General features: G+C 42.4%; 1 protein-coding gene across 1 annotated transcript in view; it reads left to right on the top strand.

The window, feature by feature from the left end:
- The window catches only part of LOC118091810 (macrophage mannose receptor 1), a 55,540-nt gene that overhangs the window by 4,846 nt on the left and 34,798 nt on the right, over positions 1 to 15,896 (top strand). Inside the window, exons 2-7 of the mRNA XM_035129236.3 lie at positions 3,800 to 4,201; positions 6,811 to 6,984; positions 8,789 to 8,953; positions 10,313 to 10,426; positions 10,961 to 11,107; positions 13,006 to 13,188. Coding sequence (XP_034985127.3) covers positions 3,800 to 4,201; positions 6,811 to 6,984; positions 8,789 to 8,953; positions 10,313 to 10,426; positions 10,961 to 11,107; positions 13,006 to 13,188 — 1,185 coding nt within the window. The remainder of the gene's footprint in view (positions 1 to 3,799; positions 4,202 to 6,810; positions 6,985 to 8,788; positions 8,954 to 10,312; positions 10,427 to 10,960; positions 11,108 to 13,005; positions 13,189 to 15,896) is intronic.

The raw sequence follows: 15,896 nt of genomic DNA on the forward strand, positions 1-15,896 counted from the left end.
GCATACAATGACTCCTCCCCACATCAAATGGGGGGCGACTTTTGCATGGTCGCACACAGCCCCCTGATCCCAGGTCGGCCCCCTGGTAGTTCAGAGCTGGCTCCACCTTCCCGGGCAAGATGCCTGGGGTCTCCGCCTGCCCCAGCCAATTGACCAATTCAGCCCGCAGAGGTGTAGGCAGGGGACTGGCCAGGTTTAGGGGAGGGACTACCCAGAGCACACAATAGTGTTTGAATCTTACATGAGAAGCAGCATTCGGCTCCAGAGCTTCTCCCACCCTCCACACCCTCATTGAAGTTTTTCTTTTGCAGGTTAACCTCTTTTCCACAGGTGAAGTTTTCTTTAGCAGGTTAACTTCTTTTCCACAGGTACGCAGGCGCTGCTACGTCAAGGCCGCTGTTGAAGGGCCGGAAAGGAATTTTCCTGCATTGGCAGGTTTTGCCTTTCCCGTAGCAATACGTCACAAATTTGGCGGTTTCAGGCCTTGGGCGGAATCCTTTAGGCTAATTTCCTGAAGGGAGGGGCGTGAGGCGGTGACCTCACCTCCTTGGCGGCAACAAGATCGGGGTTCCCCGTAATAGGGGTACTGGGGGAGGGCATTGACCATACACCGAGTGGTTGTCATTGCTCTCCCCCTCCATGACTGCGAACGGGGGCGGTCTCTCTCTGCTTGAACATATGTTCTCCAGAGCCAGCCCAACCCCCATACATTCTGGATAACCCCGAAGCCTTCCAGAAGCCCGGCAGGGGTCTGGGAAGGAGAATGCCCAGTGCCTAAGCTAAAGTCTCCCTACATCTGAATCTTAATAAAGTTCTGGCCAATTTCAATCCCATACCACGTTGTCTTGAGTCGTTATTCTGCCTGGGGTGTGGGGGACTCCTCCTGTCCACGCAAATAATAAATTATTAACATAATCATTTTTACAAAATAATAAAAAGCGATTTACAAAGATTATTTCAAAAAGTGAGAATTCATCTTTAAATGTGAACTGAAATGTATTCCCTACGTCTACGCATTTTGCTTCTTATTTTTCCTCGCATCTCTAGTTCCAGCTCCTTAAACAGATGAAGGACAGAGTCAAGCAAAATAAAGGAACAGAACAGAGATGGGGGAAGTTATGGCTCTCCCAAAGGTGTCCAACTCCCATGAGCCCCAGTCAGCATGGCCAATGGGCAGGGATTGTGGGAGCTGTCATTCAACAACAGCTGGAGGGCCACATGTTCTTCCACCCCTGGAATATGGCATACAGCAGGCAGAGTTGTAGCTATCCTGTTGTTGGATTATAGCTCCCAGCAGGAAAAAAAGGAGAAGTCTGATGCTCACTGGGACAATCTTAAACATAGCTTGGTTTGTTGAGGATTACAAATGATCCTTCTTCAGAAGCTATAAACAATGGACAACATAAACACATTGAAAAATGGCATTAGTTACATTCAAACTGCAATGCACATGCATGATAAATCCTAATCTCAAAACCACATTTGAATCACATGCTTAAAAATCTCTTCACATATTTGTGTTGGGACCATAGAAAACTTCAAGTATCTGTTTCAACAATATATAAAAAAACTGCAGTATGCAGCCTAGATACAAATGTTTAAATACGTTTTTAAGCATGTGGTTCAAATATTCTGTCTTAGTTCCAGCAACTGTGGAGAAGTTTTAAACTTTTTATATATATATAAAAAAGACAATGTTTCAATTAGTAGTAGCCATTTTAGTTTTCCCCCCCGCTTTGTGCTCGACTTCCCCTAAAAGTATTTAGGAAGAATTTGCAAGCATTGCACATACTAGTTTACAAAAACGCGGAGCAATTGTTAGTACAACAATATAGTAAAAGACTTTATCACTGTTGGTGATAATTATACATTTCCTTGTATTGTCTGCAAGGAAAACTGACTGATAAACTGCAAGGGTTTGTGTCTCCAGTACTCATCAACTTTATGCTGCTTCCTAATGGGTTGGAAGCCAAGGAGGACAAGAGGAAGAAACCAGCTTCTAGATAAGTGTAGGTCAGGTTTTTCACTGAAACAACAAAAAACCCCATTCATTTCCAGTTTGCAGAAGAGCTAGCCATTGCATCTCAAAAATAAAACACAGTACAAATTATTGTGGAGCCATCTATTTGGCATATATATATATATATATATATATATATATATATATATATAATCTCACAAATTTATTTATTTTTACATATTAAAATTTACAAATCTGGACTTCGCTCTTCCCCCTCTGTGGGTCCTGTTATTAAATATTTATTAAAGTTAAGCGATGTGTTGTGATTTGGAAGTTAATTTTCATTCTTTTTTCTTTTTTCTTTTTTTAACAGTAGATGTATAGTTGTGTGTTCTATATTATTATCACTATTATTATTATTCCTTTGTTCGTTTTTTCTTTTTTGTATTGTATTTTAAATGACTGAAATAAAGATCGTTTTTAAAATTAATTTTTTTTTTTATTAAACTGGATCTGTCATTCTTTCTGGTAGGGAACTTAGTCTTCTTTCCATCTCTGGGCTAGCAGCATCTGCACAGCTGTTGTTGCATACATAAACAATTTTGTCTGTTCCCTTGAGATATTGGCACCTAGAATTCCTAATAGAAAAGCTTCTGGGTGTTTTTTTTTTGTACAAGTTATTTTAAACATTTTTTTTCCAGTTCATTATATATCATTTACCAGAATGCTTTTATTACCTTACATGTCCACCACATATGATAAAAGGTGCCTACAGATATTTGTACCTGTCTTATACATTTTTGCTAACTTAAAAAGGTAAAGGTAAAGGGGTAAAGGGACCCCTGACCATTAGGTCCAGTCGCGGATGACTCTGGGGTTGCGGCACTCATTTCGCTTTATTGGCCGAGGGAGCCGGCGTACAGCTTCCAGTTCATGTGGCCAGCATGACTAAGTCGCTTCTGGCGAACCAGAGCAGCGCACAGAAACGCCGTTTACCTTCCCGCCAGAGCAGTACCTATTTATCTACTTGCACTTTGATGTGCTTTTGAACTGCTAAGTGGGCAGGAGCTGGGACCGAGCAATGGGAGCTCACCCCGTCACAGGGATTCGAACCGCCGACCTTCTGATTGGCAAGCCCTAGGTTCTGTGGTTTAGACCACAGGGAGTTAAATACCAATGGTATTTATATAATTTTCCTTCAATGTACATTGAATGAAAACTATTTGGCAAATATATATAGTACAAACCAACAGAACATTTTTCAACTCTTGGACTTTCCAGTTAGGGCTGAGAAAGACCACCCCTATAGGCCCATGGTGTAAGAGAGCTTGTGTTATGAAATGCCAGAATGGTTTTCTTTGATAGTTAAGACTTGACTATTAAGTATCCATAATTTTTCATAATAGAAAGTCAGTCTGTGTATTTTTCTAGGTCATACACATGTGCTAATTGCACCTCGCTTTTCAAATTGCAAGTGTTGAATAAGGAGCCGCTAGTGCAGTTATTACTGACCATTGGTAATCAGTTTTTTTAAATAGTTTACCACAGTCTACTAACCAACTGTTAATAGCCGTTTCACAGTGTTTAATTTTATTATGTTGGCTAGCCCTGTAAAACGTTACTAGGGTCAAGTTCAGCATTTCTCTCTCTCTCCTTCAATCACTTTCATAGAGCTTCAACTGAAGACATCACTCTGAGCCCTAATAGCAGCCTTTTGTGTTCACTGCATTTTACTGTGCAAATCTGGTTCAAGGGCTTCTTGAACCAGATTTCTGCTTGTGATGCACATGACTAGTTGGTCTTCTGTGCCATATATCTTACTTTCTTTCTTTTTTACAGATAACAGCAAATTTTTAATATATAACGATCTCCACAAGCTTTGTATTCACGTACAGTCTGCAAGCTTTGTCACTACCAGTGCTTGCAACCCTGAAAGCGATGAACAAAAATTTAGATGGATTTCCAGCCACCAGCTGATGAGCGTGTCTTTGAAGTTATGTTTGGGAGTATCTTCAAAGGTTGACTGGACACCAGTTACTCTGTACCCATGTGACTCAACAAGCGATCTCCAGCAATGGGAATGCAAAAACGACACACTTTTCGCCATCCAAGGAGCAGATCTGCATTTCAACTATGGCAACAAAAATGAAAAAAGAATTATGCTGTACAAGGGATCTGGCGGGTGGAGTCGGTGGAAGGTCTATGGAACCAGAGACGATTTGTGCTCCCGGGGCTATGAAGGTAAATCTCCCTGGTGGTTCTTTTTCTTTTGAGTTAATATACTTGGCTACTTGAATCTTTAGTCATGTTGTAAGAGCCCATACAAATAATGTAACTTGCCCCTTTAGAGGTTTGTCATCCTAGGATAGGGCTGCTATACATTAAGTCAATCAAAAAATTATGGGTTTTGTTGGCTCAAAAAGAGCTCAAAAACTTTCAGTGGCTTCCTTAAAAAAGCTCAACAACTAGGATAGCTTAATTGTCTGAATCGTCCCAATAGGCAAGGTGAACTTTGCCACACATCAAATGACTAAGTATAATGAAATGCCAAGCTGTAAGATCATTTCTGTCAGAATAAGCAACAAGTGGTCACAGCAGGGGTTAGCCAACATGGTGACCTCCAGATATTGCTAGACTACAACTCCCATCTGCCACAGTCAACCTAATGGGTTGATGGCCAGTGGCCAGCTAAAGATGAGAGTTGTGGTCGAGCAACACCTGAAGTGTGGCTACCCCTGAGTTAGAGCAGGACTCAATTGCCATGTCCAATTGTATGAACAGTAGATAACATCTAGGGTAAAACAGAACCAACGTGCAAATATCCAGTTGTGGAGATGTTCAAAATGTTATTCATTCCTTTTTTTAAAAAAAGCAAATCAAAGCACAGGTGGATAGCTGTCTGTCATGGATGCTTTAGCTGAGGTTACTGCATTGGACTAGATGACCCTTCTCACTCTACAATTCTATGATTCTATGAAACCTCTACTCAATTTAATATTTGCAAGTGATGGCAGGTTTGCTCTTGGATGTGTCACTGAGGGGAAGTGCTCATACGGTTCCTCCACTTTGTGACTTCTCGGTGTCAACCCCACCGTTTTTGAACCAGGGCATACCAGTCAGTAACCATGGCAACACTGAGACAGGAAGAGCATACAAGCCACATTCAGTCACTCTCTCTCTCCCCCGCCCCGCCGCCCCCTCTTCATGTGATTATGAACTGTAGCCTAGCTCCCTCCCACACATCCCCGTCAATGGTCCTGTATCCTGCGGAAAGCCCTCCCATCAGATGTCAAAGAGATAAACCACTATCTGACGTTTAGAAGACATCTGAAGGAAGCCCTGTTCAGGGAAGTTTTTAATGACTGGTGTTTTCATGTATTTTTAATCTTTGTTGGAAGCCGCCCAGAGCGGATGGGGAGACCCAGCCAGATGAGCAGGGTACAAATAATAAATTATTATTATTATTAATTATTCCCCACATGTTGATAGGCTAATGCTGAAGGTGAACCAAGGTGGGTGAACTGGGATGCTTGGTCTTATACAGTATGATGGCATTGATATATAGAGGGTATAACAGAAACCTGGTGGAATTGAGAGAACCACTGTTATCTCTCGATATAAGCTCTATGGAAAGGACAGGGAGGAATGTACTGGAGGAAGTGTCGCTGTGTACATCAAAGAGGGCCTTGAGTAAGCCCCACAGAATTCCTCGGGGACTGAGCATTGCTTAAGTATGTACACGATTGCAATCTGAACTGGTTAGTCTTAATGGTACCATACTGGCCCCCCATAAACTTCTAGCCCTAGGGGAGAAGATTATTCCCCTCCCAGCTTATTCACTTCTATACCCTTTTCCAGAATGTGGAATAAAGCGAAGGGATATAAGCATAGATAAAGAGCAAACAAGCAAACAAGCAAACAAATAAACAAATGAAAATGAAAATGAAATGTCTCCCTCCAGCCTGCCTGTCTCTGGTTTTAAACCAAGGCAAGGAGGCAGGTTTGAAATCATAATAAAAAAACTCTAAAAATAAAAAGAAATAAGAATATTGAACACAGATAGAATATTCAGGCCTACAAGGATTGGGCTTAATGTGGTTCCGCAGTATGGTTGTTTGCTGGTTGGGTTGCATATATAGACTGCCAGCCTTACATACTGTATGAGCTTTGCACTCTTTGTTCTAAACCACTTCTGGCACTATCCCACTTTTGTGGAATAGCTTTTTACATTTGCCAAAGCATTTTAGAGTCTTTTTTATCCTCGTGACAATGCTCTCACGATACAATTTGAGCCAAACAACAAAAAGAACAGCACTAGTATCAAAGACTATGGTATTAAGGGATTAAAGATGAACACATTTATTATGAAAAAAAATTCCTTCAGTAGCACCTTAAAGACCAACTAAGTTTTTATTTTGGTATGAGCTTTCGTGTGCATGCACACTTCTTCAGATCTGAAGAAGTGTGCATGCACACGAAAGCTCATACCAAAATAAAAACTTAGTTGGTCTTTAAGGTGCTACTGAAGGAATTTTTTTTTATTTTACTTCGATCCAGACCAACACGGCTACCTACCTGTAACCACATTTATTATGGCATAAGTGGGGTTTTTTTTTAAAGCTATAGTCTTCTTCATCAGGTGCATCATTTTGATAGTCCACAAAAGCTTATGGAATAATGCATCTGCTAGCCTCTAAAGTCTTACACGATTATTGTTCCGTGTCTGCTGTAAGCCATGGCTAGTTGGCTAACACTTTGTCTTGAAGTATACCAGAGTAATGGTATACTTGATTACTTGATTACTGGGTCTTTTATTGCTTTTATACTTTTCTCTCCCTCTTTCTTTCCAGACATGTTCACTCTGAAAGGCAATGCCAATGGGGCACCATGTGTATTTCCTTTCCAATATGATGGTAACTGGTACGCAGAGTGTACAAATGCTGGCAGGTCCGATGGCTGGCTGTGGTGTTCAACCACTAGACACTATGAAACAGACAGGAAATATGGCTTTTGCCCACTGAAATGTAAGTTCTGTAGTTGCTTCTTAAGCCTGGATCACGAAATGTCACTATCTAAGGCTTTGTACACACCATATATTTAAAGTACAGTCGCACCTTGGAATCCATTCTGGAAGTCCATTAGGCTTTCGAAAACATTCGACAACCAAGGCACGGCTTCCAATTGGCTGCAGGAGCTTCCTGCACTCAAACGGAAGCCGCAGAAGCCGCGTCGGACTTTCGGCTTCCAAAGAACATTCGCAAACCAGAACACTTACTTCCAGGTTTGCTGCGTTCGGGAGCCAAAACATTTGAGTCACAAGGTGTTCGGGATCCCAGGTACATTGTTTCTCCCAAATAATCCTGAGAACTGTTGTTTACATCATAGAGCTGTGATTCCCAGCACCATTAACAAACTCTAGTTCCATGATTTCTTGGTGGACGTTTTGTGCCTTAAGTATATGGCTAAATGTGGATGGCTAAAACCACTGACTATTTTAATCGATCATTTAATCAATAAAACATATATAAATGTGCATATTATCAAACTGTGAAGATAGGCAACTTTACTGAAAAGGGCAGGGATGTAATTGTTTAACAAACATTTAACTGCTTGTTCCTACTGGGGTCACCCTTACCTTCCAAGTCCTGGACTGCAGAATCTGGGACCGGCAGCCGTGTGACACCGGAAGTTGCGTCGACGTAACTTCCGGTGTCGCTTTGCCCTTCTATGGGCACCCAAAATGGCCACCGCCGGCTTCGAAAGCCGCTTGTACGCATGTCAGGAAGTGCGTCGACGCAACTTCCGGTGTCGCTCCTCCCATCTATGGGCACCAAAAATGGCCGCCGCCGACACCAGAAGTCGTGTCTCTGGACATGTGTAGATGCGACTTTTGAAGCCGCCGGCGGCCATTTTTGGTGCCCATAGAAGGGCAAATCAGAAAGAAAAAAATGGCCGCCGGCAGGAGAAAATAACGGAGAAAAACGGGAGACGAAGTGATACGGGGAACCACCGGAAAAAGGTAAGTAAAATCAGGGTTTTACCGGAGAAAACGGGGTACTTGGCAGCTATGCCGGGGTCCTGACTGGAGCTAGGGTATCTGCAATTGGAGAAAAGCTTCCATTGTGGATAGCAAGGGTGGGGTGAATGTGGCAATTTCTATTAGGACCATGATGTGGGCAAAGGGTTAAAAGTCCCCGCACTTAACAAAAAGAAAAGAAAAGAAACACATAAAGGCAAAATCAAAGAAGATCACATGTAGTCTAATGTCTGACTGTCTCAATGTCAAAACTTTGTATTTTTCTACAGAGCCCAAAAAGAACTCAGGAGGGATTTACCTACGAATTTTAGCACTATATTATTACAGTCCCACTGCTTGGGGTCGCATTGTAGCTTGTCATTGCATTAAAAACAAAAATCTTTATTGATGTTTAAAGCAGAAAAATAGCAGCTAAAACTAACAGGAGTGGCCAAACCTATAGATCCAGCCAGCTCAGTAAGCAGTTTGTGGTAATTCACAATCTGTCTGGCTCAATAGAGACCACAGGAGGTGAAGATTTGACAGAAACATCTAGACAGAAACAGGAAAATATTATTATATGCTTTAGATATCCATTGTTTGAGAGGGCATGTCCAAGCTACCTTAGAATAAACAAAGCAGAAATCACCTTCCACAAATGGTATATTTCTTAGATCCCTTAGTTCAGTTCAGAAAATAGTTATAAGTCTGTGTTAATTTCAGGACTATGGATTTAGACTCTTTAACTAAATAATGCTTCTTTCGTTTTGTCGTAATGAACATTGGAAGCCTGTCTTTATTTCCCCCTATAGCTGACGGAATGGACAAGCTGTGGAATACAGACCATTTGACCAATGTTCAGTACCAGATAAACTCAAACGCTGCTCTAACTTGGTACCAAGCTAGTAAAAGTTGTCGGCAACAAGGTGCATGTTTGTTGGGAGTTACTGAGTTACATGAGCAAATGTATCTAACAGGTAAGTTATCCATGTGCATGGGTATTTTGTAACACATCATATGTTGTTGTTTAGTCATCTTAGTCCTGTTCGGCTCTCTGTGACCCCATGAAACTCTCACTTCCTTCTCAAAGCTTCTCCTTTTTTATGTCCATGGAGTTTTCATAGCAAAATACTGGAGTGGGTTGCCAGTTCCTTCTCCAAACACATCATATATTATATCCCAAATAATATATGTGAAAGACTTGAAAGTTGCACAAGAGAACTTGCATTATCCCCATTCCTGATCTCTCTGCATTAACAGGTGCATAGATCTTATGTTTCTACTATGCCTGCATGTTTGTCTTTATGACTGGGAACTCTGAAGAAGCAGGATTCCCAATCGCACAGAAAGAAGGGTAGCCATATAGTTCGGTTGGTTAGAGTGTGGTACTGATAATGCCAAGGTTGCAGGTTCGATCCCCGTATGGGACAGCTGCATTTTCCCACATTGCAGGGGGTTGGACTAGATGATCCTCAGGGTCCCTTCCAACCCTACAATTCTATGATTCTATATAATATCCAGGCACGAACACAATAAGCTGGATGTGTGAAGGCTGAGAGTGGGAATGACACTCATGAGTTTTCTGTGTACAAGGTAACATTTGAAAAGTGATCTTGTAGCTGTGCTTCATAAATATCAAAAACAAGCTCTCCTGCTTAAGAATCCTACTTTTGCACTATCTTATCACAACAATGAATAAATTTAAACTCATGCACTCATACTACAAAGTCTTGTTTGTTGCTTGACTCTCTTGCACATACTGAGCAATAGATTTCCATTCACCAGGAACTATTTGCTTAATCCTCTTTTCACATTTTCATTTTCAATGTGAAATGATCAGATTTATTGCTTAATCTCTGAAAACAGATGCCCCAGTCCAACCTGCCAATGTTTCATACTCTCTACTGTGGAAGTCACACTTCCTGACACCAGATATGTGTGTACTTTGCACATTTTAAATTTTATTTGATCACCACAATCCAGGAGAGTGGGTGCGTGAGACTGATCGCAAATGCTTATTTTCTGCAAGTCTTAAACTTCAGACTGGTAGAATTTGGCTCTGTCTTGTTTGGTTCTTCTTTTCGCAAGCATGAAGGGCAGGTCTGGAGGTAGACTTACCAAATTCAGTAAGGTGCTGTTGTGTCCACAAAGGAAACTTTCGGCAGATGGTGCTTCATAATGCTGCAATGGTAAAATAAGTTTTCGATTGTTGAAATTCTCCTTCGCTCTACAACTGTGATGCTCATCCTTTCCCAGTTACCTGTAATTGCTACTGCCTGCTGTGTAGTCCGCATTCCTGAGACTGATGCCTTGCTGTGTTTTGCATGCTCATTTAGGGCTAACTTCCACTTTGACTACTGAACTCTGGTTTGGTCTTAACAGTTTGGACTCCAACCGTGGATGGCAATGGAGTGGTGGCCATCCTTTCAGATTCCTAAACTGGGCACCAGGTAACCACTGTTGTTTGGGAGTTTCTATATTCTAAATGTACTTGTATTTTCAATTTTCCTCATATCTGTTAGTTTTTCCTCTTCAGTAGAGAACAAAAACACACAAAATTTCAAATGTCCCTTCCCCACTAAAAGTTTTTCATGATGCCCCATTTCATCTTCTCAGCTTGAATTTTTTGTTGAGATTTCCAAAACATGTGTTCTTGGGTCCAATATGCTATGGCCTTCCAGATATGTTTGGCTATACACACCACCATCCATATAGTTGACCATGATGACTTGTGAGGAATCATTTGTATGTTCATTACAAATATAGGTTGAAGGCCTGAAATCTTGAGGAAAGACACTCAACCCAGCGCTTTAGCCATGAGCAGAATTGCGGCCTGGATCAATTCAATGTGCTGATCTGATTACTGAGTTGACTTTATGCAGTAAACGCCTCTTACATGCCCATTGGCTACAATAGAATTTCGTAACAAAGACCTTGAACTCTGTAAAGTGAATACCCTTCTTATTTGTGCCCGATTCTTAAAGGGAGTCCGTCTCCAGAGCCTGGAAAAACCTGTGGAACATTTAATCCCAGTAAAAATGGCAAATGGGAAACTCTAGAATGCAGTCAGAAACTTGGTTACATTTGTAAAAAAGGGAATTCCAGTCTGAACTCCATCACTATTTCTTCAGGTAGGTTGATGAATATACAACAGTGTGTACTTAAGAAGCTGGCAGTAGGCTAATGCAAAAAGGGAAAGCTCTCTTATGTATACTTCACATGTAATTTGGAGCTCTTTCAAAAAGCTCTGTGAAGAGGAGTCTTCAAAACATCCAGTTCTGGAAGAGGGTAGTATTGTTTTCTGTTGTTTCAAAAGGGTCTATTGGCTGCTTGACACAGGAGTCTGCACAGTCAGCATCTCGGCTATAGCTTTGACAGCTCCTGCAACCATCCATGAAAAACCTTCTTCTGCCCTTTCAACAGTAGCAGCTGCTTCCACTTTCAATAATCCATTCTCCTTCTTCAGTAGTGCCTCCTTCTCTGTGCCAAAGGCTTCTGCATGCTCAAAGTCTTCTTTATGAACTGGCCCATGGCTTCGGGTTTATTTATTGCTGTAAGGGGGACTCCCTACAGGGAGCCAGCCCCCATCATCCTAACGTCCACCTCATCAAGTACAGAGAGCACCAGTGGTTCTGAAGCAGCCAGAGGGGGGGGGGGCGGAGAAAATCAGAGGGGGAGATAAATCAGAGTGAGGAACAATGGGAAAGCTTGGAGGCGGAGGGATGCAGGCAGACGCTTGGGGATACTGCAGAGCCAGGGAACCGACTGCTGAAGGAGGAAACTGAGAGGGCATCGCTCCTTCCCGCGCCAAAAATGAGGAGAGCACCGTAACGCAGGTCAAGGGGGCGGTGTTTTGGGGTGCCCAGACTACTTTGCTGGCGTAGGAACATTGCCGGATTCCGATTCGGGATGAGAGGTCATGTTTTAAGCTGTCTCTACACTGTAAATAGATAGCACAATAAACTTCTATGAAGACAAACTTCACTCAGGCGGAGTTACTCTAGAGTAGCCACGACAACCCTCTGACAATTGGTGTATTATCCAAAGAGAACATGAGAGGAAACAGAATGCAAAGTATTTTATTTTGAAGGAGTCTGCTATTGATGAGACAATTCTGCCCCCCCCTTTATGGTAGAGCCCACCTGAAATGTAAGAACGTGTATGTCCTCGGCATCAGAAGTTTGAATTTAAAGCATTGTATTTACATTTCAATGTGAGAAGGAAGCATCCAGATTCTAGACAGCTATGGCAGCAAATTCCATTATCTGTAACAGAGACGCTGACACTGAGAGACAGGAAAACACCACTTTGCTCTTAAAAGCACATTCTGATAAATATCCCGGTGTGCTACGCCAAAGCGTTGTCACGGTTTCCTTCCATTCCCTTTCAGCATTCTACGCAAACATGCCCAGGTGTTTCCTAAATGCATTTCTAGGTTGTTTAAAAGATTTGCCCCCTCCCTTTAGCAACACAACCATTCTATTTATTAATTAAGGTGGGCAGCTTGTTTAGCAACGTTTCCCTGCTGATGCACCTGTCTATCAATAGGGCATGTGTGAGAAACAGATTTAATTTATGATGGTTTGCAAACTTGTGAAGGAGGCTGAGATCACCAATGTCATGTGTGTGCTGGATTGGGGACCAAAATGAAGTCTTTGGAGGACCAACTTTCCAGGTCATGTGGCCAGCATGACTAAATTGCTTCTGGCGCAACAGGGCACAGTGGTAGAACCCAGAGCACATGGAAATGCCATTTACCTTCCCGCTGCAGCAGTACCTATTTATCTACTTGCACTGGTGTGCTTTCAAACTGCTAGGTTGGCAGGCTCTGGGACAGAGCAAAGGGAGCTCACCCCGTCATGGGGATTTGAACTTCTGACCTTCTGATCAGCAAGCCCAAGAGACTCAACGGTTTAGACCACAGTGCCACCCACTGTGCATGTCCATGCCCCTAACATTATGTGGAACCTATACAGCATTGTGTGCATAGGTGCTACTTGATCATTGGTTGTGGCTGTTGTTTTCCCAGAAACAAATGTGAATATTAAGTGTCCTGAGGGATGGGTATCATATGCAGGCCACTGTTACAAGATTCACAGAACAACAGCCTTGTGGAATGACGCCTTAGCATCATGCAGAAAGGAAGGTGGAGATCTGGCGAGTATACACAACGTCGAAGAGTACAGCTTTACAATTTCCCAGCTTGGGTACAGTGAGTATTTGTACATGGCATCTTAAAAATTGGCATGTTTGTGTAGCAGCAGTAGTTTACATACCTGGCACCAGCTTGATAGACCTGCTTCATCCCATCTAGGATTAATAAATATTATGACAGTATCAATAATTTTAGTGGCTATTTCATAGCATTTTCCAGCTCAGTAAAGCTTTCTTCTCTATTGTGCCTCCTTTTGTCTTTGATTGCATATGTGCCAGCCTAGCAATTTCTCATGCTTGTGGGAATTAAGATGCATCTGTGGAGAGGCTGTTCTGCTTGAGGTAGGACAATAGATGTAAAGCACTAAATGGCCTTGACTCAGTATACCTGAATGAGCGTCTCCACCCCCATCGTTCAGCCCAGACACTGAGATCCAGCACTGAGGGCCTTCTGGCAGTTCCCTCACTGTGAGAAGTGAGGGTACAGGGAACCAGGCAGAGGGCCTTCTTGGTAGTGGCACCCGCCCTGTGGAACACCCTCCCATCAGATGTCAAGGAAATAAACAACTACCGTACCTGACTTTTAGACGACATCTCAAGGCAGCCCTGTTTAGGGAAGTTTTTAATGTTTGATGTTTTATCGTGTTTTTAATATTCTGTTGGGAGCCGCCCATATGGGCGGGGTATAGATAATAAATTTATTATTATTATTATTATTATTATTATTATTATTATTATTATTATCATCTGTAGTGACCTAATGAAATGTCTATGCTAAGCCAGTGGGAGAAAGACAAGGCATTGCCTCAGAAGGCTCCAAGGACTAATAGCTTTGACTAGGCTTTGCCAGTACTATGATTTGGTTCAAGGGCAGAAAATGCAGAGCAGGCAGTATAGCTGGGAGAGAAGGCTTGGCAGTGAAGGGCCATCACTCTGTGGCAGAGTCCATGCTTTGCATACAAATCATTCCAGGTTTAATCCTGGCATCTCCAAGTATGGATATGTCCAATGTCTTCTGTCTGAAACCATACAGAGCTCTTATAACCCTCCAGATGTTGTTGGACTCCCACTCCCATCAACCCCAGCCAGCATGACTGCTGGGAGTTGTAGTCCAACAACATCTGGAGAGCCACCGGTTCCTCACCTCTGGTGCAGATAATACAGAGCCAGATAGATAGACCAATGGTGTGACTCAATATGAGGCCGCCTTTCTATCTAGCTCAGCTGTAGAGAAAACACTTTGCTTGAAAAAGGCACCAGCTTGATATCGTCATCAACAAAAATAAGGTATCAGGTGCTGAGGAAGACAACTTCATTTGATCTGGGAGAGCTGCTACAAGTCAGTGAGGATAATACTGGGCTAGAAAGGCCAGCAGTCTGACCTGGTATAAGGTAGCTTGCTAGAAGGGATTGCTGAATAAGATATCATGGTCAGGGGTGGGACATCAGAAACCCTGAACAGCTTCTTAGCCTTCTTCGTGGGTATAATAAAAGAACAAAACAGAATACAACATTTGAAATTTGTGTAGTTTGCACAGATCACAAAGTACATCTTTTCTTGCTGCAGAATTGTGATTATTTTGATAAAGACCTTTTGGATTTTTAAAAAGTAGATACTAGTCAATACTGTGTGTTCTCAAACTTGGTTCTCAAATTTAATCCATTCCAGGAGTCCGTTCGACTTCCGAAACCATTCAAAAACCAAGGTGCGGCTTCCGATTGGCTGCAGGAGCTTCCTGCACTCAAGCGGAAGCCGCGTCAGTCTTTCGGCTTAAAAAAAAAAGTTCACAAACTGGAACACTTACTTCTGGGTTTGTGGCGTTCAGGAGGCGATTTGTTCTGCAACTAAGCCATTCGAGAACCATGGTGCGACTGTATTGAGTCTGTCAATGAACTCTGCTTTGGCAGGGCAGGACAAATGTGCACAGTCTAGAACAGGCATCCCCAAACTGCGGCCCTCCAGATGTTTTGGCCTACAACTCCCATGATTCCTAGCTAACAGGACCAGTGGTCGGGGAAGATGGGAATTGTAGTCCAAAACATCTGGAGGGCCGAAGTTTGGGGATGCCTGGTCTAGAAAGTTGTTTCAGTGAGAGGTGATGCTTTGAGGATTCTGCCATAACTTTCTGCGCTAGCTGGCTGGATCCTGTGTCTTGCAGCATAATGCAGATGTGCTGTGGGGAAAAACGAGGGAGAAGACCTTGTTGCGGGAACAAACAGGGGAAAAAACCCCATTATGTAAGTGTCAGGAATGCAGGACCAGGAGCAATGGAAAATCTCATTTAAAAGCAATATCTCTGTCATGAAGCAGAGGTTATAATGACAGTAAGTGCCAGAAAAACCAAACAGCATACTGCATTCTGCTTGAATGTTGAATTAGTCAGAGGAAGTCCTGTGTACACATCTTGGCAGCAGCATCTTGTTCTTAGTGATTCAGGTCAGTGGTAAGGAAACACCTGTGATGTTTTGGCTCGGGTTCAGTATTCCGCCTCAGTGGTGACATCTCTTACAGTTAAGGACAAGAAACTCCATGAACACACTCTAGCTATTAACTTGCCACTGGTTCTTTTAAAAAAATATGGTGACAATTGAATATTGCTGGATGCAGCCTTTTTTAAAAAAGAATATTGGGAAACTATAATTGAAGAGCAATCCATCCAGCCTATGACTGATGTATTAGTGCCCATGAGTGGAAGATTCCTATCAGTTCCATCAATTCCTGCTTCATTCCTCCTCCTCTGCCTGTGGGTATGAATGGATATATGC

The sequence above is a fragment of the Zootoca vivipara genome, chromosome 11 (assembly GCF_965207765.1).
Source record: "Zootoca vivipara chromosome 11, rZooViv2.hap1.1, whole genome shotgun sequence".
NCBI lineage: Eukaryota > Metazoa > Chordata > Lepidosauria > Squamata > Lacertidae > Zootoca > Zootoca vivipara.